Source organism: Lampris incognitus, chromosome 10 (assembly GCF_029633865.1).
Source record: "Lampris incognitus isolate fLamInc1 chromosome 10, fLamInc1.hap2, whole genome shotgun sequence".
In the NCBI taxonomy this organism is placed as follows: domain Eukaryota; kingdom Metazoa; phylum Chordata; class Actinopteri; order Lampriformes; family Lampridae; genus Lampris; species Lampris incognitus.
Window position 1 is genome coordinate 48,035,404 of NC_079220.1, and position 24,442 is coordinate 48,059,845.

Below are 24,442 nucleotides of genomic sequence, written 5' to 3' on the forward strand. Positions count from 1 at the left end.
GGACAAATGAGGGGGAGAGAGAGAGAGAGAGTCTTTCCGGGTGGATGTAATTGGATGAGGGATCGAGGGATGGTGCCGAGGGTGAGGGGGGCGGGGGCGGGGGGGGTATGTGTATCGTTCACAGCCGAGTACGTAAACAAGATGGCGAGCGACCAGAGCGGCGGGGCTTTGCAGCCAAATGCATCTTTCATGTTTCGCTCGAAGGATGGAAAACGCACAAAATGTCACATGTGCTGGCTCACAGAACACTCGCACAAGGGCGCTTGATGCACGGTAACACACTTGGGCACGCGAACAAACACATGCGGATACGAATATGTGCACGCACATCCCTGTGATTGCACCGACACAGACACACACCACACAGATATACACAAGCTGTACACCCGCCGAAGCCTGTGGCATAGCGTATAAGGAGGTTAATTAAGTGTCGAAGGCGATGCGGGGCCGGAGTTTGACACTCATCCTTCCTAACAGTTTGCACACACACACACACACACACACACACACACACACACACACACACACACACACACACACACACACACACACACAAACGTCTCTTTGGGTGGGGGGGGACCTATAAAGGAACTCATTCAGTCTCTGACCCCTCGCTCTGGCCTCTCGGTTCCCCTCACTCCTCTCGTTCTCCTAATCTTCCATCATCCCTCTTTCTTTTCCCTCCGTCACGTTCCTCCACGCACCACCCACGGCTCGCTCACCTTATGCCGGTGCCTGCTCGCTCCTCCCCTCCTTCTCTCGTTTTTACGGAGGCTCCGGGCCTGAGTCGGTGCCCGCTGTGTTGTGTTGTGTTGTGTTGTGTTGTGTTGTGGAGTCGGAGAACAGAATTGAGTTGTGTCAGGTCTGGAGCACAGCTCTCTTCCCCGGGGAGACGGGGGAATATCTTACACCAGGTGAATCTCAGACCTTTTTTTGGGGGGGGGGGGTTGGCGGCTGTTTGTGTTTCTTGTTGGGGGGCTGTGCTGTTGTGTCTTGCTGCTGCGCTGCATAATGAGGCGCCGGCGGTGGCGTGACTTGACAGTATGAGCACAAACCCTTTCTGCCCCTCTCTTCTCAAGACTTTCTCTGTGTGTGCACATGCGAATGTGTATCTGGCCGTGCTTGCATGCACGTTTGTCTATTTGTGTGTGTGTGTGTGTGTGTGTGTGTGTGTGTGTGTCTCAGTGGTTTCTTAACTGTCTATCTTAATCTCCCTGCTCTGCCTTCCAGTTTCCCCCACAGCAGAGTTTGTCAACACACTGTGAGAGGGTTCAGAGGTTCAGGATGGATGAGGATGAGGGAGGGATGTGTGTGTGTGTGTGTGTGTGTGTGTGTGTGTGTGTGTGTGTGTGTGTGTGTGTGTGTGTTTGCGTGCTCGTGCATGTGCGTGTTAGACCGTGGTGTGTTTGCGAGACTGTGTGTAGTTCTGAAAATGCACAATCATGTGCCTGCGCTCGCCAGCTCCAAGAGGGATGCATTTAATTCTCTTATGAATGATGTAATGTGATGGGCTGTGTTGTAATTGGGCTCAGTTATGAGATTGGGTCGCTGCAGAGAGAGAGAGGCTGTACCGAGAGCAGACGAGAACAATGGACATGGCTCCCCTTTGAATCTCTCCGTCTGGCTCCCTTTGTGTCAGTGACCTTGCGGCTTCACTGTGGGAGTGTCTCTGTTTGCAGGTTCAGCCAGCATCCGGTTTGATGGTTTCTGTCCCTTTTTTATATATTGTTGCCCTATCTCATTTCCCCCACTATCTGGCTCCGCTCCTTTTCCGTCCTCCACCCTCCCCTGTCTCTCAGATCAACTTGGCTCCATCACAGGGGATGTGTGTCAGTTTGGCGCTGTTTTGTGTTCTGACCCTGTAGCGTGGCTGGTGACTCCCAATTCTGTCCCTTTCCATCTCGTCTCCTCTCTTTCCTCTGCCCTGTCTTCTGCAGGAGTCGGCCTCTTAGCTCTTAGGCTAGTATTAATATCCCTCCGACCCGCCCCCTCTCCCAGTGCCTTACCACTCCCCCAACTCCTCTGCACCCACCCCACGTCCCCATACCAGAGCTGTAGTTTGGTCTCAGGATGTCACTTTGTCACAACTCCTCAGCTTGAAGGCTGCCTGGATGTGACATCCCTGGCTGCAGTGCCTCAGCTTGTCTGCAGTGACAGGCCACGCTCCAGCAAGTTGTTAAGCTAACTGGCTGCACTAAGTGAGTCGCTAAGATACAGCGCTTACGCTGATAAACTACCGGCGAAATTGGTCGCGGGGATAATTCCCTGCTGCGGTGGGATTCCCATGACTGAGGCCTCTCAAGGCTCTCACCAGAGACTCTGGGATGACTTGTGCCCCTCAGCCAGCCCACTTTTAAGTCATGAGGGAGTGAGGTGGAGGTCTCTCCTTGCCAGCGGGGAGGTCCAAGGTTTTTGCAGGAGTATGGAGTTTTTTTGTCCCCATTGTCTTTAAACATAGTCGGCACAATGACCATGGTTAGTGTGCTCCCACCCCTATTGAGTGGAGCATCAACCACAATATCCGTGAAGCACCATTGAGCAGGATATGTAACCCTTCCTGCTCCAGGGCTGCTGCTTAGACTGGCGGCCCTCAGAAGAATGTCCTTCCCCTTGGGATTAGAAAAAAAGTATATTTAAATTTACAAAAACAAAAGAGTATACCCACCTGTCACCCTTGTTTCCACTGGCAGCATCTTATGAGGATGATGTGATAACAGACAAACCCAACTTCCCCGGCTTTTTTCCCGTTTCTCAGTCACCAATAAAACACAACCCTTGGCTGAGCATGCTCCCTGGCACCTTGGTTCAGTTCAGTGCTAATGAGAAGCATTAGGAGATGACCGCTGGAACACATAGAAGGGCTAAGAGTAGCTGAGTGCATTTTGGCCCCCGAATGACAGTTAGCTAGCCAGCTAAGCTAGTCAGCCTTGGGGCCCACAGAGCTCCACGAGTATAATCTCCTTGTGTTGTGTTCTTTGCAGAGTTGCTATCACAACGCCTGGCTGCCTGCAAGGCCGAACCTTCTCTCTCAATTATTCCTGAAAAAGAAAGCTCTACAGAGTGTCTGTGGCAAAGTGGTCCAAGGTCAAACTGCAGCTGGCTCTGAATTGGAATCAAAGTGCTTTTATGTCTGACTTTCAGAGTGCACTGCCAGTGATGTTAGAAAGTTTTTGTTAATGTGTAGAGGTAGAAGTGTTCATCTTTCACTCTTTTTTTTTTTGCTTTGAGAACTCTGTATGTGTCTGCTTCTCTTTGACTTTCACTTTCATACCAAACTGAGTTTATCCATCATTACAATGTGTTGGACCATGTTCTGACCAAAGTCTCGCTTTTACTTCTCTATGGCATGGGGTCGTGATGCTTCGTTTCAGGTCATGTCTCATTCTCGCTTTATTTTGAATGATCCCAGACTTTCATGCTTATGTTTTCTGTGGATATACAACTTTGGGAGGGGGGCACACAAACATGGAATTTTCTCAAGACTGCAACTGTGAGACCTTACCTGACACTCCTCGTCTCTGTCCCTCTATGTTTTGCTGCTGCTGCCATCCACAGATTGATTTACTGTCGTTGTCTAATGGCACAATTATAGAACATTTGTGTTAGCCCTTTATTTTCTATAAGGACTTAATCAACTAGTGTTTGTAGTATTACAGAGGTCTTCCTACTTATACAGTGGCGTTTGGAGCCTACAAAAATGTCCTGATGTCCACCTTTTTTCTTTTCTCTGCCATGTTTTGGTAAACCCTGACCTGACTGACACACACACACACACACACACACACACACACACATATTCATACCTAGGGACAATTTAGTACGGCCAATTCACCTGACCTACGTGTCTTTGGACTGTGGGAGGAAACGGGAGCCCCCAGAGGAAACCCACACAGACACGGGGAGAAAATGCAAACTCCACACAGAGGATGACCCGGGATGACCCACCAAAGTTAGGACTACCCTGGGGCTCGAACCCAGGACCTTCTTGCTATGAGGCGACCGCGATAACCACTGTGCCACCGTGCCGCCCATACACACAAACATGACGCAGGTTAATTATTTAATTATGGAAGGAATTAGTATATTTCAACTTAACTCTTAATTTAACGCTAATATACCATAATGAGCAGTGGGTGTTGATATGGGCTACGGGAGGCAGTAATGCTCGTATAGGTTCGCAGAAGCTAGCTAAGGTGAGCTGGCACACATTTAAATAGCTAAGTAAACATTTATGTTTTTATGTTGTATTTAGCTAGACGATCGTTACAATGTAAGGTGCAGCTCCTTCACACCACTCACCATCAGAAACTGGAATGAGTATCCGAATTTTTAAATTAATATAGCTACAATATAAATGCATGTCTCAAATAATGGCCTGTCTCTAATAAAGGCAGGGTGCACTATGCGATTCAAACAAATGCACACCCAGGCTATTATTGGACGTTTTATGGGTATGATCAATGCACCATTAGCTAGCGAGCTAGCTTAAATATGAGTCTGGCTGGGGATACGTTAATTCACTTGAGGCGGTAAATACAGTCTGGTTACATTTTTAAACCTTTTATTCTGTTGACGGGTAGACTTTATCTTTGTTTGAACAAAATTACTTACAAGGCATCTGTCACTGGACTAGCCTCTGGTCCTAACACCCACCAGTCACCCCAGCCACTAGACTCCCCCACTGAAGACGCAACTCTGTCACGTGCTACAGGGAGGTGGAATCTGGGAAACGTAGTCCAATAGCAAGCAAATGTTTCAGGATGAAGTAAACTGTTAACTTAATTTCCCAAATTCCCACTTAGTTTATTACAAGCAACGTTTCCGACCACTGAGTAGGATAAACGGGGGGACCCCAAACAAAACCTTCGAGAAGTGTTGTGTTTATGTGTGAATTATTTAAAGTCGGCTTCTAATCAATACATATTTTCAATTACATGATTTATTAAATAATCAAATAATTTATTCACATTCACCTTCTTGCTGTGAGGCGACCGTGCTAACCACGTGGCATGGTGGCGCAGTGGTTAGCGCGGTCGCCTCACAGCAAGAAAGTCCGGGGTTCGAACCCCCGGGGTTGTCCAACCTTGGGGGTCATCCCAGGTCGTCCTCTGTGTGGAGTTTGCATGTTCGCCCCATGTCTGCGTGGGTTTCCTAAGGGTGCGCCGGTTTCCTCCCACAGTCCAAAGACATGTAGGTCAGGTGACTCGACCATACTGAATTGTCCCGAGGTGTGAATGTGTCAGCCCTGCGATGGGCTGGTGGCCTGTCTGCCCAATGACTGCTGGGATAGGCTCCAGCATCCCACGACCCCAGTCTGGATAAGCGGCTTGGATAATGGATGGATTATTCATGTTTTTCAGAAGTTGAAGGGGACATGTCCCTGCTGACCCCCCCTCCCCTGGGATCTGCGTCGAGGCCAGCACATCTCCCATATCCCTGTCTGAATTAATTAATCTATGTTTCCTGTGCATCTTGTGCAGATTCGTGTGTGCGCGCGCATGTGTTTTGTGGGTGCCTGTGTGTGTGTGAGAGAGAGAGAGAGAGAGAGAGAGAGAGAGAGAGAGAGAGAGAGAGAGAGAGAGAGAGAGAGAGAGAGAGAGAGAGAGAGAGAGAGAGAGAGAGAGAGAGAGAGAGAGAGAGAGAGAGAGAGAGAGAGAGAGAGAGAGAGAGAGAGAGAGAGAGAGAGAGAGAGAGAGAGAGAGAGAGAGAGAGAGAGAGAGAGAGAGAGAGAGAGAGAGAGAGAGAGAGCAAAAGTGTGCATACAGACAGTGTCTTGTGCCTTGATCTATGTTATTGGCTTGTCAGAGGGTCCTACAACCCCCACCACCACCCATAGGCTATAAATACTGCGTTTGAGTTGTTAGTCAAATCCAATCAGCCGTCCCTCCTGTCCCTGGAATGTCCATGATGGAGTCACCTCGTTTCCGCCCCTCGTGCCACCTTGTTTTGGAGGAGCATCATTTCTCTGTCCATTGATTATGTTTGTGGGATCTCTAAACTTCATACGGAGCGACCCACATGCTTTGGCTTGTACTGCCTCATGATATGTTTCTGCGGAAATGGGGAACAATCATATCTTGTGGCTGACCGGTATTATGGCAGATTTATATCGCACGGCGGGCGACTCATGAATCAGTCTCGTTGTGAGACTCTGCTCCTCGTAGGCCTATCCAGTAACGTGGCTGCCACCGTGGAAAAGCGCTCCGCTGTTGCCTCCGGCTTTGTTGGGCGTCCCTACAGACACAGTTGGCCGTGTCTGCGGGTGGGAAGCCGGATGTGTGTATGTGCTCTGGTCGCGGCACTAGCGCCCCCTCTGGTCAGTCGAGGCACCTGTTCGGGGGGGTAACTGGGGGGGAATAGCATGATCCTCCCACGCACTACATCCCCCTGGCGAAACTCCTCACTGTCAGGGGAAAAGAAGCGGCTGGCGACTCCACATGTATCAGTGGAGACGTGGTAGTCTGCAGCCCTCCCCGGATCGGCAGAGGGGGTGGAACAGCGAGTGGGGTAAATGGCCAGATACAATCGGGGGGGGGGGGGTACTCTGCCATACAGCTTTGACGAGCCTGCCTGCAGACGGTGCTCGATGGATGTCCGTCTATTGCCCTATTCACACGGGACTACTTGGGGACCTCGTGTGGTATAGAAATTACCCCCCCCCCCCCAACACACACACGTCTGTGTTTTGTGTGGTGCAGTCGCATGGGATAACCGAAGTCTGTATTTTACTCGAATTTACTGACATTATCCCCCGGACACGGTTGAAAATGTCAAGGCTCCGCGTAACATCTGCTTCCCGGACACTGTTTTCCTCTGCTGTCTCGGATGTCTTATGTAGCTCTATGGTCTCGAACGACAAGAGCCACAGCTGCTAAGAAGGAAAACAGGCATTGGACGCACAAAGAGACACCCAGTTTAATCGGCTCCGTGCATAAGTGTAGTCCACTGACTTCCGGTTTCGACTGCGGCGGTCATCCCAGTTTCCTGTTTGTTGGCGTGTGCTATGACACATGGCAGTGGCATGTTTTTCGCGATGCCTGCAGGATTTGTCATGGATAAATGTCGACAACATGTGCAGACTAACTGGATATGTGCAACTTGAAACTTTTCACCCCGTTTGCTGGTAGTTGCAGGTTTGTTGACAATTCTGTGCATGTCGTTGACATTTATCCACAGTGAATCTTGCAGCCATCGGGAAAAATAGGCCATTGTCACTAGCACATGCCAACAACCAGGAAACTGGTATGACCGCCGCAGTCGAAACCGGAAGTCAGTGGACTGTAGTTATGCACGGAGCCGAGGGTGGGGGGAACCACGTTACCAAAAGCAATTTGACGAAATGATGTGTAGCGAGAGGAGCCTCCTGAATTTGCGGCCAAAATAACGTCAGAACTTTCATCCATAGTTTCCACCGCAGCCTCCATAATTCTCAACCGGGAAAGAGGCGGAAAAAAGATGCGGAAAAAACAAAACAAGACAAAATACCTTGCTAAAAAAAATAAAAATAAAATAAAATACACCCCCAAATTACTGAGGTGCCAATTCGCACAGGACTGATATTATTAGATGGCCTCTGTGTTTGCCAAAGTTTGGTGGTGGGTCATTTGGGCTGGAGCTTTTACTTTACAAATGACGGACGTGGCCGATTCACACGGGATTAAGATCACAGATGACCGCCACAATTATTACAAATTGCTGGAGGTCCCCAGGTTATACTAGTCCCATGCGAACGGGCCTATGTGTGTGTGTGTGCGTGTGTGTGTGCGTGTGTGCGTGTGCTCAAGCACGTGCGTGCAGAGACCCTGAATGTTGATGGATTCCTGCAGAGTGAAGGACAGTCATTGCCGATGGCTAGTCCAGCCTTATCCCCAGTTCATCTCCTCTCAGTTCAACTCAGGGCCAGCCGCATCCCCAACTAGGCCCCGGGCTATCTGGCTGAGTCACTATCACTCACTCTATATTGTACAGCACACACACACACACACACACACAAACTTGAGGCGTTCACAGACAGAGCATGCCTCAGAGAGACTGTATGGGATGAGACAGTATATACAAGTAAGGGACCTGCACCTACTTGCAAGCGCTGCTTCGTTTGTCCTAAAATAGGGGCATGTTTACACCCGTTGGTGCTTAAACCATAAAGCTGCCAAAATGATGCCGCATGGGTGTGTTGTGCTATATATAGGAAGTAAGATTTGAATAGCAAACAATGAGGACCCTCGGCGTGGTGCTACGGGCGTTGTGTGAGTGTGTGTGTGTGGCCTATAATCTGGCCTCCTCTGCCGGGGTCTGGTCCTTCTGGTGTGTAGGTCCACACAGTACAAGTGGATTGGATGTGTATACTCCTGGTGGTCCGCTGTCAGTAATGCTCCGCTCTTGGCATGGTGTGATGATTTAATCGTCGGCCAGCTGTACGCCGCTCTGTACTTAAACCACAGGGGAGCTAACAGAGGAGGGCCACACACTGGCACCGCACACTGTAATCCCACTGTGGCGCCACACTTCCTGTGTGTGTGTGTGTGTGTGTGTGTGTGTGTGTGTGTGTGTGTGTGTGTGAGAGAGATTGTATATAGATGTCTGTGCACATGTGTGTTTCTTCTCACGAGAGCATTTATATATGTATTGTGTATATGTGTGTGTGTGCATTTGTTGGTGTGTGTACACTGGCGTAGCATATTTATTATGGGCCCTGGTGCAAGCAACCCTCGTAGACCCCCCCCCGTCTCTCTCTCTCTCACTCGCTCACACACACACCACCACCACCACCATAGGTGGGTTTAGTAAGTAATTTTAGTAATTTATTTGTATAGCACCTTTCACAGATCTACAATCACAAAGTGCGTCACAGCATAAAATATAACAAATAAAATAGAAATATCAAAGTAACAGACAATTTAGTAACCACATTAGATTACGGTAACACAGAAATCCTAGGCTACTAGAGTTAGCTTGCTACCCTACCTCCGAGGTTTCTCTGCCGCCGGCGGTAACACTCCAGTCTGTGTCTGTGCCGATTTTTCTTCTCTCCCATCGCCATCAATTATACTGCTCTTTAAGAAAAATCCATCCAATTTCTGGAGTTTTGCTGTTCTTTCCTGTTTTTCCTTGCTCTCCTTCCTCTTCTTACATCCACTTTTATGTGTGTAACTCATGCTTGCTTGCTTGATTTTATTTTTCTAATGTTACTTAGGTAGGCTATAGATAGGTAAATGATATTGCGTGCTAAACAAGCTATCATCACATGCTCAAAACAGACACGTAACATTGGACTAGGACAATGCATGCAGAGATATTGACGGGCCCCCCCTAGCGACAGGCCCTGGTGCCACTGCACCGGCTGCACCACCTATATTTACGCCAGTGTGTGTGTATGTGAGTGAGAGAGAGGGATTCTGTGTGTCTATCTGTATAATTCTGGCTGCGTGTCTTCTTGACAAGTGCATTTTTGTGTGTCTGTCTGTCAGTTTGTCTGGGCACTTGCATATGAGCACGCACAAGTGTCCACCAAATAATGTGCGTTGGGGTATATTCCCATACCCTTTCTTTCCTCGCTGTTTGGGCACGACGTCATCGGCCAGTCTCTGCACGCCATTAACGTCTCCATACCCTTTCATTAGTGTGCACTTTTGCATCGAGGCCTTTGTGATTGGGCACTGCCGCTGCATGCTGGCAAGGCATGAGACGCGTGGAGTCGTCATCCAGCCTTAATGGCTGTTAGTTGCGCAACCCCAACTCGAAGTCCCGGCTGCGTAAATGGGTGGCATTTAGAAATATGAGCAAGTCCGACGGCAGTGAGTCGTGTAGCACACACGTCGCCGCGGAGCACGTCTGGGTGACTGACATTGACGTTGACCCTGACGGGCAATCCTCCTGAATGGACATGCAGCGGCTGTAACCTAAGCGGCACGAGCCTCGGACTTGGGCAGACACACACACACACACACACACACACACACACAAAGGCTTCGGCATGTGGGGTCCAGCGCTACTCGGGAGAGATTGGTGGAGAGAGAGAGACCGACTCGGTGTGAGAAGTGGAAAGTAAGGAATTAGCTCTACAGTACTTGTGTAAACGTTTCCTTGTGACAGGACTTATTTGAGCATAATGAAATCACAGTACGTTTACTTTGAGTTGATTAGCAGTATTCTACTTCACTACTTTTATTTTATTAACGGTTACAGAGTAGAAAGATAAATTCTTAAATATTACTGATACTGTGTGTTTTTGCATATTTATGTTGCTACAATAGATTGTTAATACGATATTAATCCAGGTTGTTTCCAATGATATTGGCCATGTCCGCTACAGAATATTTCCATATTTCCGGAGCTAAAGCGGAAAGAACAAAAGCAACTCACACAATTTAAATACTCGGGCAGTTTTTCCCAGGAAGAAACTCGTTGACTTCACATGAGTAATTCTGCTAATCAAGTAGATAATCAGTAAAGTAGCAGCACTTTAACTTAGATAGGGCATTTAACTTTCAGTTCCACCTCTGCTACTCTTTTACACAGGGGAGGTAGGGGTAGTTTGTAGTAGGGAGGGAGCACTCGGAGAGCTCCCCCCCCCCATCACCTTAAAAAAAAAACAAAAAAAAAAACTCTGAAACCTTGCGTCAGTGGTGCTAGGAATTGTCCAGTGAGGTCTGGCAATATGGCCACCATTAGCTTAATGTGTTGCCTTGTCTTCCCCCTCTGGGAAGGGTTAGCTGCCTCTACCGGCCTGATCCTTTCAGGACCGCGGACAGCTCCACTGCCGCCGCTCCAACGCGCGCTCTCTCTCTCTCTCTCTCTCTCTCTCTCTCTCTCTCTCTCGCTCTCGCTCTCGCTCTCGCTCTCGCTCGCTCTCGCTCTCTCTCCCCCTCCCTCCCCCTCCCACTGCAGCTCCATCACTCTGGATGTTGCTCTCTGAAAGCAGTTAAATAGACTTACCCCACTGCTGTCAGTCCAGGTCCACAGACAGTGGCCCTCAGCTCGCACCATCTCTCTCAGCCCAGGGACCGCTCCCCTCTGTAATACTGGCTGTCCTTCAGCACTATGGAGAACTCCAATGCCAGATCATTCTCTCTCTCACTCTCTCTCTCTCTCTCTCTTTCTCTCTCTCTCCAATTCCCTCGCTGCACTTACTCTAGGCTGGGCTGGGCTATGAAGAAACTTGGCAGCCATTTTGTTTTTGTGCCGTTGAAAAGTAACCCAGCTATTGGGGAGAGCTGGAGAGACACAGAAATGACTCTCTCATGCCTCTCAGTCTGACACAGCGATTAACCCCCTCTTGTGCCCCGCTGGCCCTGCTGACCTCCTCTCCAGGCAGAGCCGACTGCCGGCCGCGGTGCGCTGACATGCCTTTCACTCAGCTCATTAGTGGGGGGGTATGCAAATAGTCCTTAATATACCGAAGGTGGAGGGACACATCGAATCTCTTTTTATCCTTCTCTCTCTTTTAACTGTTGTCCTTCCCTTTTTCACTGGCGGGGTAAATTCCAAGGTGTTCAACTGACACCCGGTAGAAACAGCAAGAACTGATGGATTAGGTCAGAGAAATAGGACTTCATCATCAGCTTATGTGCACCTCATTCATTCATGGCTTAGTATTTAAATAGCTCAGCCTGGATACTGAAAGCTGCACCTGAATGAAGTGAAGGGTCTGGCCGAGGGTGGTGGTCCACACACACGTGAGAGAGTATCACCAAACAGCCATTTCATATATCTATATATATATCTATATATATATCTATATATATCTATATATATATCTATATATATCTATATATATATCTATATATATCTATATATATATATATATATCTATATATATCTATATATATATATATATATCAGCTCCAGCATATTACAGAATAAATGAACTGGTGGGATGGAAGGATGCCGGGGAGGTTGTTTCATCCGGGGAGCCTGAGCGTTGGTGGTAGACGTAGCTCTGTGGCACGGTGAGGAGTCGGATAGGCTGTTGGCTGTTCATGTGTCTCTCCATGTGTAGGAGTTTAACATTTTGGTCTCACAGTTTGTCTCACAAGTGATTAAATATCTCAGTGGAAAAACTGGAGGAGCTTCTCGATCCCAGCGCCAGGATTTGATTGACAGTAAGAAGACTGCCAGGCCACATCAGCTGTGTTTCCACATCGTTTTTTTTTTTCTTGTGAGAATTTTGAAGATTGAATGAAAAAAGCTGATGGAAACACTAAATTATTGGAAGACCTAAATATCACTGGAAAGTTTTTATGCTTGCATGTGATAAAAACTTAACGCCGACTCGCAGATGTTTTCCCAACTTTCATTTAATTTTCATCAGTTTTTCAACAGTTACTATGAATTTGCATCTCAGTTTAGACAAGTAACCGCCCGATTTACACTATGAGTGTGAAAAAAAAAAGTTCTGGGAATATCAATAACTGTCTTTCTCGCTTCTCTGCCTTCCCCCCATTCTAGCTCTGAGTCGGTCGGCCATGCCCTTCGGCCTGATGCGTCGGGAGCTGGCATGCGAGGGCTACCCAATCGAGCTGCGCTGCCCTGGGAGTGACGTCATCATGATTGAGACGGCCAACTACGGTCGTACTGATGACAAGATCTGCGATGCAGACCCCTTCCAGATGGAGAATGTGCAGTGTTACCTGCCCGACGCTTTCAAGATCATGTCACAGAGGTACCTATTGATTTGAGCGTGAGCATAACTTGTGTATGTGGACTGTGGCGCATCATCAACTGTTTCCGTTAAAGGGAAATTTCCCCTTTGGTATTGTGTATTTGCAATCAGCACTATTGAGCAATATAGTCGACTGAAGCAACAAGGTCCTCGCTGTGTACTAAATTGACGGAGAACCTCTGGCTTGGTCGGGCGTCCCTACAGACACAATTGACCATGTCTGCAGGTGGGAGGCCGGATGTGGGTGTCCTGGTCGCTGCACTAGCGCCTCCTCTGGTCAGTCTGGGCGCCTGTTCAGGGGAGAGGGTGAACTGAGGGGCGCGGGGGGTAGCGTAATCCTCCCACGTGCTACGTCCCCCTGGCGGCGAAACTCCTCATTGTCAGGTGAAAAGAAGTGGCTGGTGACTCCACATGAATTGGAGGAGGCATGTGGTAGTCTGCAGCCCTCCCCGGATTGGCAGAGGGGGTGGTGCAGTGACCGGGGCATCTCCAAAAAGTGGGGTAATTGGCCAAGTCCAACTGGGGAGAAAAAGGGGGGGGGGATCCAAAAAAAAACTTTTTTTGACAGAGAAATCGTGTTCCCCTGTTCACAGTTTTCCCCACAGTGCCTACATGTACCAGAATGCATTGCTGTATGCATGCTAGTATCGTCGTGCATAAAATCCTCCATGCTAGTGTTGTGGGATGTCATTTACACCAACAAAAACGTAGTTTATCCGAGAGAATGAGGATGTGTTTTTTGAATAGTGTGTTTAGAATAGAGTAGTAGAACCCCTGCTAGACTGTTAGTTTTTCCACCTGCCAACTGACGTCACGATACGTTGATGGCCACAGCAAAAACTGCGCCCTAGAGCTGCAGAAATGATCAGGAACAACTTCAGGTGTTATGTGTTGTTGCAGATAGACAGAGAGAAGGGTGAAAGTTGATACATTTCCCTTTAACACCACCTTTAGCACCACAGAGCGCAACAGGAGGTCATCCTGCCTGTGGCCGTCAAACTTTACAACTCGTCCCTCAGAGTCAGACTGTCAGGCACTCTGAGTTAATGGTCATTGGACTAGTCCTGTTGGGTTTTGTTTGTGCTGCTTGTTGTGTGCTGTGGTAGTGCAGTGTAGATAGGGTGTTATGTGCACCCTGCTTGTTGATATATTTTGTTCTTATCTCTATTTCTTATTTTATCTTTATTTCTATTTGTTTCTGTTTCTATTTTCTTATCTTGTATCTTGTTAGTTTTTAGTTATTAGAGCGTGAGTGTCTGCAATAAAACCCAATTTCCCCTCGGGGATGAATAAAGTATTCTGATTCTGATAACACGTTTTTACGTCAGTCATTAAAGGGATGGTAAATATGTAAAAATGTAAAACAAATACATGCTGGGTTGGTAACTTGTAATAAGAGCCCATGAGAAAAGTTGCGGGCATATTTGACCATATATGAGAAAGTTTGGTACCGCTGGTCTACTGCCAGGAGGGCGCTGCCATGTTGTGTACCGCATGCCCTCACATAGGCTCACTGCTGAGAAAAGCTAACCAGTGTCAATATTAAATACAGAAGAGACTGTGGTTACAACAGGGATATCAAATTAGCGTCATTAATTTTGGTATCAAATTTTTTAATTAAACTGCTAAAATTGTTGGAATAATCAATGTTGCACCAATTGGAGTACTTATAGTTGGCAGAGGATGGCATCAGTGAATACTGTCATAAAACAGGAGGGACAACAACTTAAGGGAAAAACAACTTATTAGAACAATCAATTAAAAATCTACTATTACTAATCAACACTAATTAACTAATACTGATCAGGTACAATCGATAAGCAGCAATGTCTTGATCACGGTACAAAATGTGATATGAGGTAGAGAGGCTGTATCTAGATCATGGATGATTTCAACTAATGACGCTTTTCTCATGTGAGATAATTAGACCAACAAATTTACCATTTCTTTCTAAAAGACTTGAAAGAACAGTCACATCTTAGGTACACGTGCACTTGATGCACAGCAATCTGTGTTAACAATTCCAGTCTGGTTTCACTCCATGCACAGTATGGAGACAGCTTTGGTGAAAATCACTAATGATCAGCTGGGCTCTTAACCATACTTGTCCTTCTCAACCTGAGTGCAGCCTTTGATACCATCTCACACAACATCTTCCTAGAGAGATTAGCTTCCATTAGAATAACTGGCACCCCCCTTGACTGGTTTAGATCATATCTCTCTGGCCGCACTCAGTTTGCCCAACTTACAAATTTTAGATCACAGTCCTTTCCTGTTACTACCGGTGTTGCCCAGGGCTTTGTATTGGGACCTCACCTATTTATTATTTACTTATTACCTCGTGGCCATATTTTGAGGAAATTTGGCATTCAATTTCCCTGCTGCGCGGATGACACCCAGCTTTATCTATCCACCGAGCCTACCTCCATTCTTCCACCCACTTCCCTTTCTGACTGCTTACTAGAAATGAAATCCTGGTTTTCATACCACTTCCTCAAACTTAATAGTGATAAAACTGAGGTCCTCCTAGTAGGTACTAAATCTACTATGGCTAAACCTGATAGTTTTTCTCTAACTATTGACAATTCTATAGTTCCTCCATCACCTCAGGTAAAGAGTCTGGGTGTTATCTTGGACAGCACAATATCTTTTGAAACTCACATCAACAATGTCACTCGGTCTGCATACTTCCACCTATGCAATATTAATCGTCTTCGCTCGTCACTTACGCCCTGGTAACATCCCGTATTGACTACTGCAATTCTATCCTCTTCGGTCTTCCCCCCAAGCGTCTTAATAAACTTCAGTTGATCCAGAATTCAGCTGCCCTTATCATTACCAGAACTCCTTCTATACATCATATCACTCCTGTTCTTCAGCAATTCCATTGGCTCCCTGTTAAATACTGTATTGACTTCAAGATCCTGCTTCTCACCTTTAAGGCCCTTAATAACCTAGCTCCTTCATATCTTTCTGAACTCCTTCATATCCACACGCCCTCCCGCACTCTCACATCCTCTTCTGCTCTCCAACTCACTACACCATTGGCCCACATGACTACCATGGGGTCTAGAACCTTCAGTCATTCTGCCCCCCTGCCTATGGAACTCTCTCCACAAGACATTGGCAACATTGACTTTCTTTCAACCTCCAAATCCCATCTCAAAACGTACCTTTTTCAAACTGGCATATTCAGTCTGATCCACGCTTCATTGAGTTTTGTGCAGATGATGATTTTATACTTACCTGTTGTATTAACTTTTTATTGTCTACTCTGCTTTGTTTTGATTTTATGCTGTCTGATACAGTGCTGGCGGCACGGTGGCGCAATGGTTAGCATGGTCGCCTCACAGTAAGAAGGTCTTGGGTTCGAGCCTCGGGGTAGTCCAACCTTGGGGGTTGTCCTTGGTCGTCCTCTGTGTGGAGTTTGCATGTTCTCCCCGTGTCTGTGTGGATTTCCTCCCACAGTCCAAAGACATGTTGGTCAGGTGAATCGGCCATACTAAATAGTCCCTAGGTATGAATGTGTGTGGGTACGTGTGTGTATGTCGGTCCCGTGTGATGGTCTGGTGGTCTGTCCAGGGTGTCTCCCTGCCTGCTACCCAATGACTGCTGAGTAGGGTTGGGAACCGAAACTTGGTTCCAAATTAGAACCGAGTAAAAATGCCAGGTACCGGTATTCATTAAAAAAGTTGAATTTTGGTTCTGCTTATCAGTTCCTAAAAGAGATGTAAATCTTTATCATTGCAAACAACGGCTACATATGTCTGCAAGGACCTGGCGGCTTTTTATTATTATTATATATCTTCCAGGACTTGTCTACCATACGCAACCGCGCCTGTGTGTCTGCGTCCATTTGTTTTGATACAAGCTAGCGGTTAGCATGGGGCGTCCAGGTGGTGTGGTGGTCTATTCCGTTGCCTACCAACACGGGGATCGCCGGATCGAATCTCCATGTTACCTCCAGCTTGGTCAGGCATCCCTACAGAAACAATTGGGCGTGTCTGCAGGTGGGAAGCTGGCTGTGGTTATGTGTCCTGGTTGTTGCACTAGCGCCTCCTCTGGTCTGTCGAGGCGCCTGTTCGGGGGGTGGGGGACTGGGTGGAATAGCATGATCCTCCCACGTGCTACGTCTCCCTGGCAAAACTCCTCACTGTCAGGTGAAAAGAAGCGGCTGGCAACTCCACATGTATTAGATGAGGTATGTGGTAGTCTGCAGCCCTCCCCGGATTGGCAAAGGGGGCGGAGCAGCGACTGGGACAGCTTGGAAAAGTGGATTAATTGGCTGGAGAAAATTGGGGAGAAAAACGGGAGAAAAAAAAGCTAGCGGTTAGCATGTTTGACTAGCATCACAGCAGCAGTTTGAAAGATGGACCGTGGTAAATGGTCCAAAGTGTGGCTGTACTTTGCCAAAGAAAGTGACAGTAAGGCTGAGTGCAGTAAATGTGGGAAGTTTATTAGCTGCAAGGCACGTTGCACCTCAAATCTGACCAAACACTTAAGGCAGCATGGCATCAATTTGAAAGACTGTACAGTGTTTGATGTCCTGTGGTCTCCAACTACAAGTGTGTCAGACAGTGCCAGCATGTTGCGAGCACCTCCAGTAGAACTTGGGAAGACGGCAAGCCTTGAGACATCATTCTCTTTGGCAATGAAAGGAAGTATGACCAAGGAGAAAACTGAGAAGTGCCACAGAGCGGTAACGGCTTTTGTGGTGAAAGGGCTACACCCGTTCTCTCCATCGAATCCCCTTCATTTAGATAGGATAGGTTTAAAAAAAAAAGTAGGAAAAAAACTTTGATGATGATAGGTTTCTTGTGCAGTAACAGTTATTTTCATGTTGAATCTTTATTTGCAGGGAGATGACCAGGGCCCTAAATTCAAAATACACTCCTCCCTCCAGATAGTTTGAGCAATCAACTGATTCCTGCATGGTACAAGGTGGAAAAGTCTGACATTATATCTGAGCTCAGTGATGCAAAGTTGACTTAACCAGCGACAGCTGGACAAGCATTTCCCAAGATCACTATCTTTTTTTTAAAATATGAATTTATTTCTAGTTTTTCCCCTTATCCCACTCGATTAACCCAATGGTATATGGCCGGAACTCTTGTCGAATAACTCCCCTGGCTCACATTTCCACAGGAAGGAGATGGTCGTAACACCAGCTTCCTTCAAACTCGTGTCGGCTGCTCTCACTATTTTACACACTGAAGCCTCGCATGGATTGCATTACCTTCAGGCCACGAAGGAGACGTAGGGAGAATGCTTTCGGTTGCTTGGCTGCAGGCGCCCGGATGGGCCAGAGGGGTCGCTGGAGAACGACGAGTCCCCAAACACTACACCGATCTACACCCACTATCCCTCGGGTAAGGGTGGCCTAATGAATGTCTTACCCCATGGACGCTCTGGCCGTGAACGGTTACGGCCAGTTTGGGATGTGAACCTCCCAGCCACATGACAAGCGGATTGCAAGATGGTTTATTCCGCTCGGCCATCAGAGCGGCCCAAGATCACAATCTTACAGTGACAGCACACTATTTCACTGAGGGAAAGATGACACAAAAAGTACTCAGAACAAAGGCAGTCTGTACATCACAAACAGGACTAGTGATGGCTGAAGAAATTGGTGACATCTTGCAAGAATTTGGCATATTGGATAAAACAGTGGCTGTCACTGTTGACAGTGCCAAAAACATGGATGTGGCAATAAAAAGGCTACAATTCATAAAGCTAGGCTGTTTTGCCCACACACTAAATTTAGCTGCACAAAGTGTCTACTCTCTGGCATCAGTGGTAAAATGGACCGCCAAGATCAGGGATGTTTTTGTCTGGATGAAGCAGACATCCATGGCGAAGCCTGTGCTCCGGGAGAAGCAACAAGTCCTAAGTAAGCAACAGCAATTCATTTAAAACACATTTAAATACATAAAAACTGGATCTCATATTGATAAGATAACTATTGTCTGTCACAAAGAATTTGGCATATTGGATAAAACAGTGGCTGTCACTGTTGACAGTGCCACAAACATGGATGTGGCAATAAAAAGGCTACAATTCATAAAGCTAGGCTGTTTTGCCCACACACTAAATTTAGCTGCACAAAGTGTCTACTCTCTGGCATCAGTGGTAAAATGGACCGCCAAGATCAGGGATGTTTTTGTCTGGATGAAGCGGACATCCATGGCGAAGCCTGTGCTCCGGGAGAAGCAACAAGTCCTAAGTAAGCATCCCTCACTTCACTTCATTTGACCTTTTTACAGGACAGCTCATTTAAACTGAACTAGTATGTACATTTTACAGGAAGAAATAAATTTGTTAACACAATGCAAGTAACATAATACATCTCATGTCTTACTATGTAACTAACTACACCAAATAACAACTGGATCTCATATTACTTAACTTTATTGTCTGTCACAAAGCAACAGCAATTCATTTAAAACACATTTAAATACATAAAAACTGGATCTCATATTGATAAGATAACTGTTGTCTGTCACAAAGCACCAAAATGTATTTTAATTTATTTAACACATTTAAATACACACACAGAATAGGACAATAACTGTTAAAATTAAAATAAAAAAATAATCTAATTTCCTATGCATTATCAATTTTAAGTCCATGTGGGATTTTCTTTGTTTCATAGTTCTGCCTCAACACTCCCTAATTCTGGATGTTCGAACTCATTGGAATTCCCTCAAGATGATGCTGGAACGATTCCTTGAGCAGTATCCTGCAATCCAAGCAGCCGACTTAGAAAGCCCACGGAGAGGGACCGACTTGCTCAACGCACGGATGAAGATTTCCCGAAAGGCAGAGGAGTTCATCCAGCTGATGAGAGTGTTATTCACATCCATACTCTGTGTTTAATCCGAAAAGAGCCCACATGCAGCCAGGTCCTTCCAATTCGTCAGAAGCTGGAGAAGCACTTCACTGTAGAAGAGAGAGACACAGTGTTTGTGTCCAGCTTGAAGCAGTCTGTCTAGCAAAACCTCTCCAAATGGTACCAGGGTGATGACATCGGACACTTCCTTGAAGAGGCCACTGCACTAGACCGACGTTTTAAGCCCAGAGATGAGGACAGCACTGTCTGAGACCGGGTTAAGGAAAAGTTGATGACAGGAAAGCTGACTGAGTCTGAGCAGCCAACAGAATGCTCATGGAGAAGATGGTGTAACAGTGCAGTCAGAGGAGATAAGACAACAAAGAGAAATTGAGGAGAGTGAGGAAGAGGAGGAGCAGCCACCTCCCTGCAAGAGGGCTATAATGTCTCCGCTGGAGAAGCTTTTTGCTGAAGATGACCTGAAGATGAAAATATCATTATCAAACAGCACCACATCCATCCAACACCAGACTGACAGAGAGCTGCAGATGTACTAAGAGATGCCACCAACAGTGACATCTGATGACCCTGCTGCCTGGTGGTGGAACAACAGAACCACATATCCTTTGCTATCAAAGGTGGCATTTTCGTATTTGTGCATGCAGGCCTCCTCAACCCCAAGTGAGAGGGTTTTCTCCACTGCTGGAGACACTATTTGTCCAGAAAGATCCCGCATACTACCTGAAAAGGCTGATATGCTGATCCGTCTGAAGAAAAACTATTGAGTTATTTGTTGCATACTCATGCATACATGCAACAAGAAGCTCAAAATGCTGTGATCCACAAATGGTTCAACCGTTACTGCTTTCCACTGTGTTGTTGTCAGGTGAGATATGAGAGATTAGAGCATATTCCACTACTGATTATCTACAAATATGACGGTGTTGTTTGGACACCAGTATTTCCCTTGGATGACGTGTTTATTTATATGTATTTACATTGTTAATGTTCAGTTAATGCTTAAAAAAAAGACATTTTTGTTATCTAAACGTTTGACCTCTTTTTTTACCACATTGGAATCGAAACTCAGAATCAACAAGAACCGGAATGATGATCTTGGAGGAGTCTAATGCCGGAATCAGAATACACGATTTCAGCCCAGTTTTGACACGGATTTTGTCATCACCAACAAATTTCCAGCGTTGGACCCAATTATGAACACTGGGAATGACGAACAGGTGTCTTTACCCCATGTAGTGCGACATAATCGAAGAACAGCGATGCTGTCCCCCCCCCCCCCTTTCTCCCCAATTGTCTCCGGCCAATTATCCCACTCCTCTGAGCCATCCCGGTCACTGCTCCACCCCCTCTGCCGATCCGGGGAGGGCTACAGACTACCACATGCCTCCTACATGTGGAGTCGCCAGCCGCTTCTTTTCACCTGACAGTGAGGAGTTTCACCATGCAGGAGGATGTGGCGCGTGGGAGGATCACCCTTTAGTCGAGCGGTGCCGACCCCCTGGCAGTCGGCCAGTGAGTCTTTCTGTAGGTTACAGTAGTCACCCTCTCCTGGATGCGCGCCCTCTAGCTTTGTTATTCCCGTGCCCCCCGAAGAGACTTCTGACGATCTGCACGCTTCCGGACACTTCCGGACAGTGCGGTTAGCGATGTCGCCTCGTGGTGCAGTAGCTCGAATCCCGCAGCAGGCGGAAATATCCTCGGTTACAGGATCCTCAAACTTAAGATAAAGCAGGCCGTCTAATGAATTGCAAACGTCGTCAACCTACATCATAACTCAGTTTTACAGTAATATTGACCGTTTTTTAGAACAGAAGCATCGCTAATTTGGCATCACGTTTGTTTTGTTTTTTTATTTTTTTCCTGCGTCAGTTGTTTCTGACATGAACTATGTGCCCAACCAGAGAGCTTCAGCAGCGGTATACGGAGACTACATGGAGAGTGTCTCCAACCGTGGTTGGTATTATGCAACCTGACTCCAGGATCCATATGGGAAAAACGATTATTAAGGGAGAAAAGTCACGGATTTCAGCTTTAATATTGCAGACAAACTTTTGTATGGCTGCTTGAAGTGATGAAGTTACATTTACATTTTTACTTTATCTCATTTAGCGGTCACTTCCATCCAAAGCAACTCACACAGCAAGCCAGCAATTATATTCTTGTGTCAATAAAAAAAAAAAAAGATTTAAAGATCTCAAAGCACTGGACAGTAATCTTATCATGGCAAAGAATGCATGTCTTGTAAAGTGCAATAAGTGTAAGTGTGCAATAGGTGGCTCACCATTGGTGACATAAGACATAGGATGTTTATATTACAGATTAGCTAGACCAGTATTTCTCAATACTAGTGTTTGTCTAGTATTACCAGAACTGATGTTTTTCCATTCTGCCAGGTAATTAAAGCTTAACTACAGAATTAAAAACATTTTTTTGGCAAATTTAATTTGTGCAGACGAAGAGCATGCTTTTAGAAACCACTCTATGGTGTTCAGAAAATCTTAGTTTTTAATATTTGGATGGCTTACGGATGGTTAGATGGTTTTTACCAGAATTCAGCACAGCACCTTGGAGAGGAAGCTAGTATTTTTGTCCTGGGGACTCACTTTGCTCAGTAGCGCTACCAGTGGCCAAAATTTCTGCCGTTCATCTTTGATGGCGTGTTGAAGTTGCCCTGGCAAAGTGGGTGCAGTTGCAGCTGCACATTCACATGTTGTTCCAGTTGTTCCGGTTGTTCCAGCATCCAGTCAGGGAGGTTTTACACCTGGAACAACAGGTGAACGTACAGCTGCAACCGCACCCATTTTACCAAATCGAATTTAAAAAACCCCGCTAAAAATTCGTACGATATTTAGGTGCAAAGATAGCCATTTGCTAGGAATATAGGATGATATTGCGGCTTTGTCTTTTCCCCCTAAAATCCCTGTCTTGTTGATGAGTGGTTTGGAGAACAAATAAGGTAGCATGTTTACCACAGCTTGCTCTGTGTGTGTGTGTGTGTGTGTTGGAGCATTTCTAGGGCTCCTGCAACTGTTCTCCATTGCTAGGCTCAGCCTCAGCTTCCTTTTAGCCCGAATCGATGGAAGCTCTGCCAGCTATCACCAGCATACACTGGAGGCACAGGGTGCTAGTGTGGAGAAGGAGACGGAGAGGGGTAGAAAGGGGGGGAGTAGAAATTTGGCAAAGGAGAAAACTGAGGTGGAGAAGCTGTGTGTTTGTGTGTATGTGTGTGAGAGAGACTGCTAGAGATGGATGATGGGATGATAGAGTGAGTGTGGCGAACACATGAGCATTGGGAGAAGATGGGAAGCATGCCGTGGAGAGCGAGCGAAGGAGAAAGGGAGAACGTGAGATAGATAGAGTGAGAAAGAGAGAGAGAGCGGGAGGGGAAATGCTAAAAGCTGGCTAGAGGAGAGGGATTATGTGGTGAGAATGAGTATGGGCTGCGCTTGTGTGTTTTTGTGTTTGACAGAGTGTGTGTGTGTGTGTGCGTGTGTGCGTGCGGACGTGAGGACACATACGATGATGCGATTGAGATCGAGGTATTATGTGCATGTGAATTTTTCCCTGTGCATGCTGGGTAGAGTGTTTGCCTCGGCCGTCTTCGCTCGTCCTTTGCAGTTCTCTCACCTCTAATTGCTCCCGCTCACCATCCCCCAGGAGGGGGGAGGCTCTTATGTCTCTCTCTCTCTCTCTCTCTCTCTCTCTCTCTCTCTCTCTGTTGGCCTCCCTCTATCCCTTACCTCCCTCCTTCATTCCTCCTCCTCCCCTCGGCGGCAAGCTGTCACATGATCTAGTCTAGTGTGAAATTACTCCCTTCCCAGCCTTTCTCTTCATCTTTCTTTGCCTGAAGGAGCTTTTCTTCCCTTTTTTTCCACCCTCTCTTCCTCTTTGTCTCTCTTACAACGGTACATATTCTATTTTGTTTCGGTTGTTTTCTTTACATCCTCCTTTTTTCTCCCTCCTTTCTCTCTCTCTCTCTGTCTGTCTCTCTCTCTCTCTTACACACACACACTCTGTCTGTCTCCTCTCGCAGGTGTAACAACCGCACCCAGTGTGTGGTGGTGGCAGGGTCGGACGTGTTCCCGGACCCCTGCCCGGGGACCTACAAGTACCTGGAGATCCAATATGAGTGTGTTCCTTACAGTGAGTACAGAGAACCCCCCCCTCCCCGCCCCGACACCACCACCACCACCTCCTCCACCCTCTCCCCTCCACCATTTACTCAGCCCCGACCCTACCTCCCTTCCCCTCCCTACCACCGCAACCCACCCTCTGAACCCCAGCCCACCTCCAAAACCCAACAACCCCACCCCACCCCCTCCCACACATGCACACCATACTCCCCCCTCCCCTCCACCCCACCCTGCCCAAAAAAAATGTCCTCAACAGTTGATTGGCATCCACATGCACAGACACATGCCACGCACGCAGACACGTGCCCTCTGGCACACGTCAACACACAAGCGACAAACGAGACAAACGGCCATCCTCCTTTCCACTCTCTCTTTCTTTTCTCTCTCCCTCTCTCTGTCTCTCTTATACTCGCACTCTCTCACAAACACACACACACACACACAGACCCACACACGTGGCGCTAAACCCTTTTTCTACATCGGCAGTGCGACGCTCCAGCAACTGAGGGAGATTTTCACATGCGGGGAATGTGCTCTCCAAACACAGGGTTCTGATAAGTGCCACACACACACACACACACACACACACACACATCTCGGGTCAGCCGTTAATGGTAATCACAGTGGTGAAACACACCCCCCTGAAAACTAACACATTGACTCAGCCAGGGGCACTGTGCTGCCTTTATCTGCTGCCAAACACCTTTACTGCCCCCCTTGATTTCCAATAAAGATGAATCTGGGCCATGGTGAGACTTTTAGACAGGGGGGCGGTGTGTGTGTGACAGGCCTTGCAAT

At 47.0% G+C, this 24,442-nt stretch overlaps 1 protein-coding gene across 1 annotated transcript in view; it reads left to right on the forward strand.

Moving 5' to 3' along the window:
• Positions 1-24,442, forward strand: part of adgrl1a (adhesion G protein-coupled receptor L1a) — a 149,864-nt gene that overhangs the window by 68,401 nt on the left and 57,021 nt on the right. Inside the window, exons 3-4 of the mRNA XM_056288563.1 lie at positions 12,448-12,661; positions 23,545-23,654. Of these exons, the coding sequence (XP_056144538.1) occupies positions 12,448-12,661; positions 23,545-23,654 (324 nt within the window). The remainder of the gene's footprint in view (positions 1-12,447; positions 12,662-23,544; positions 23,655-24,442) is intronic.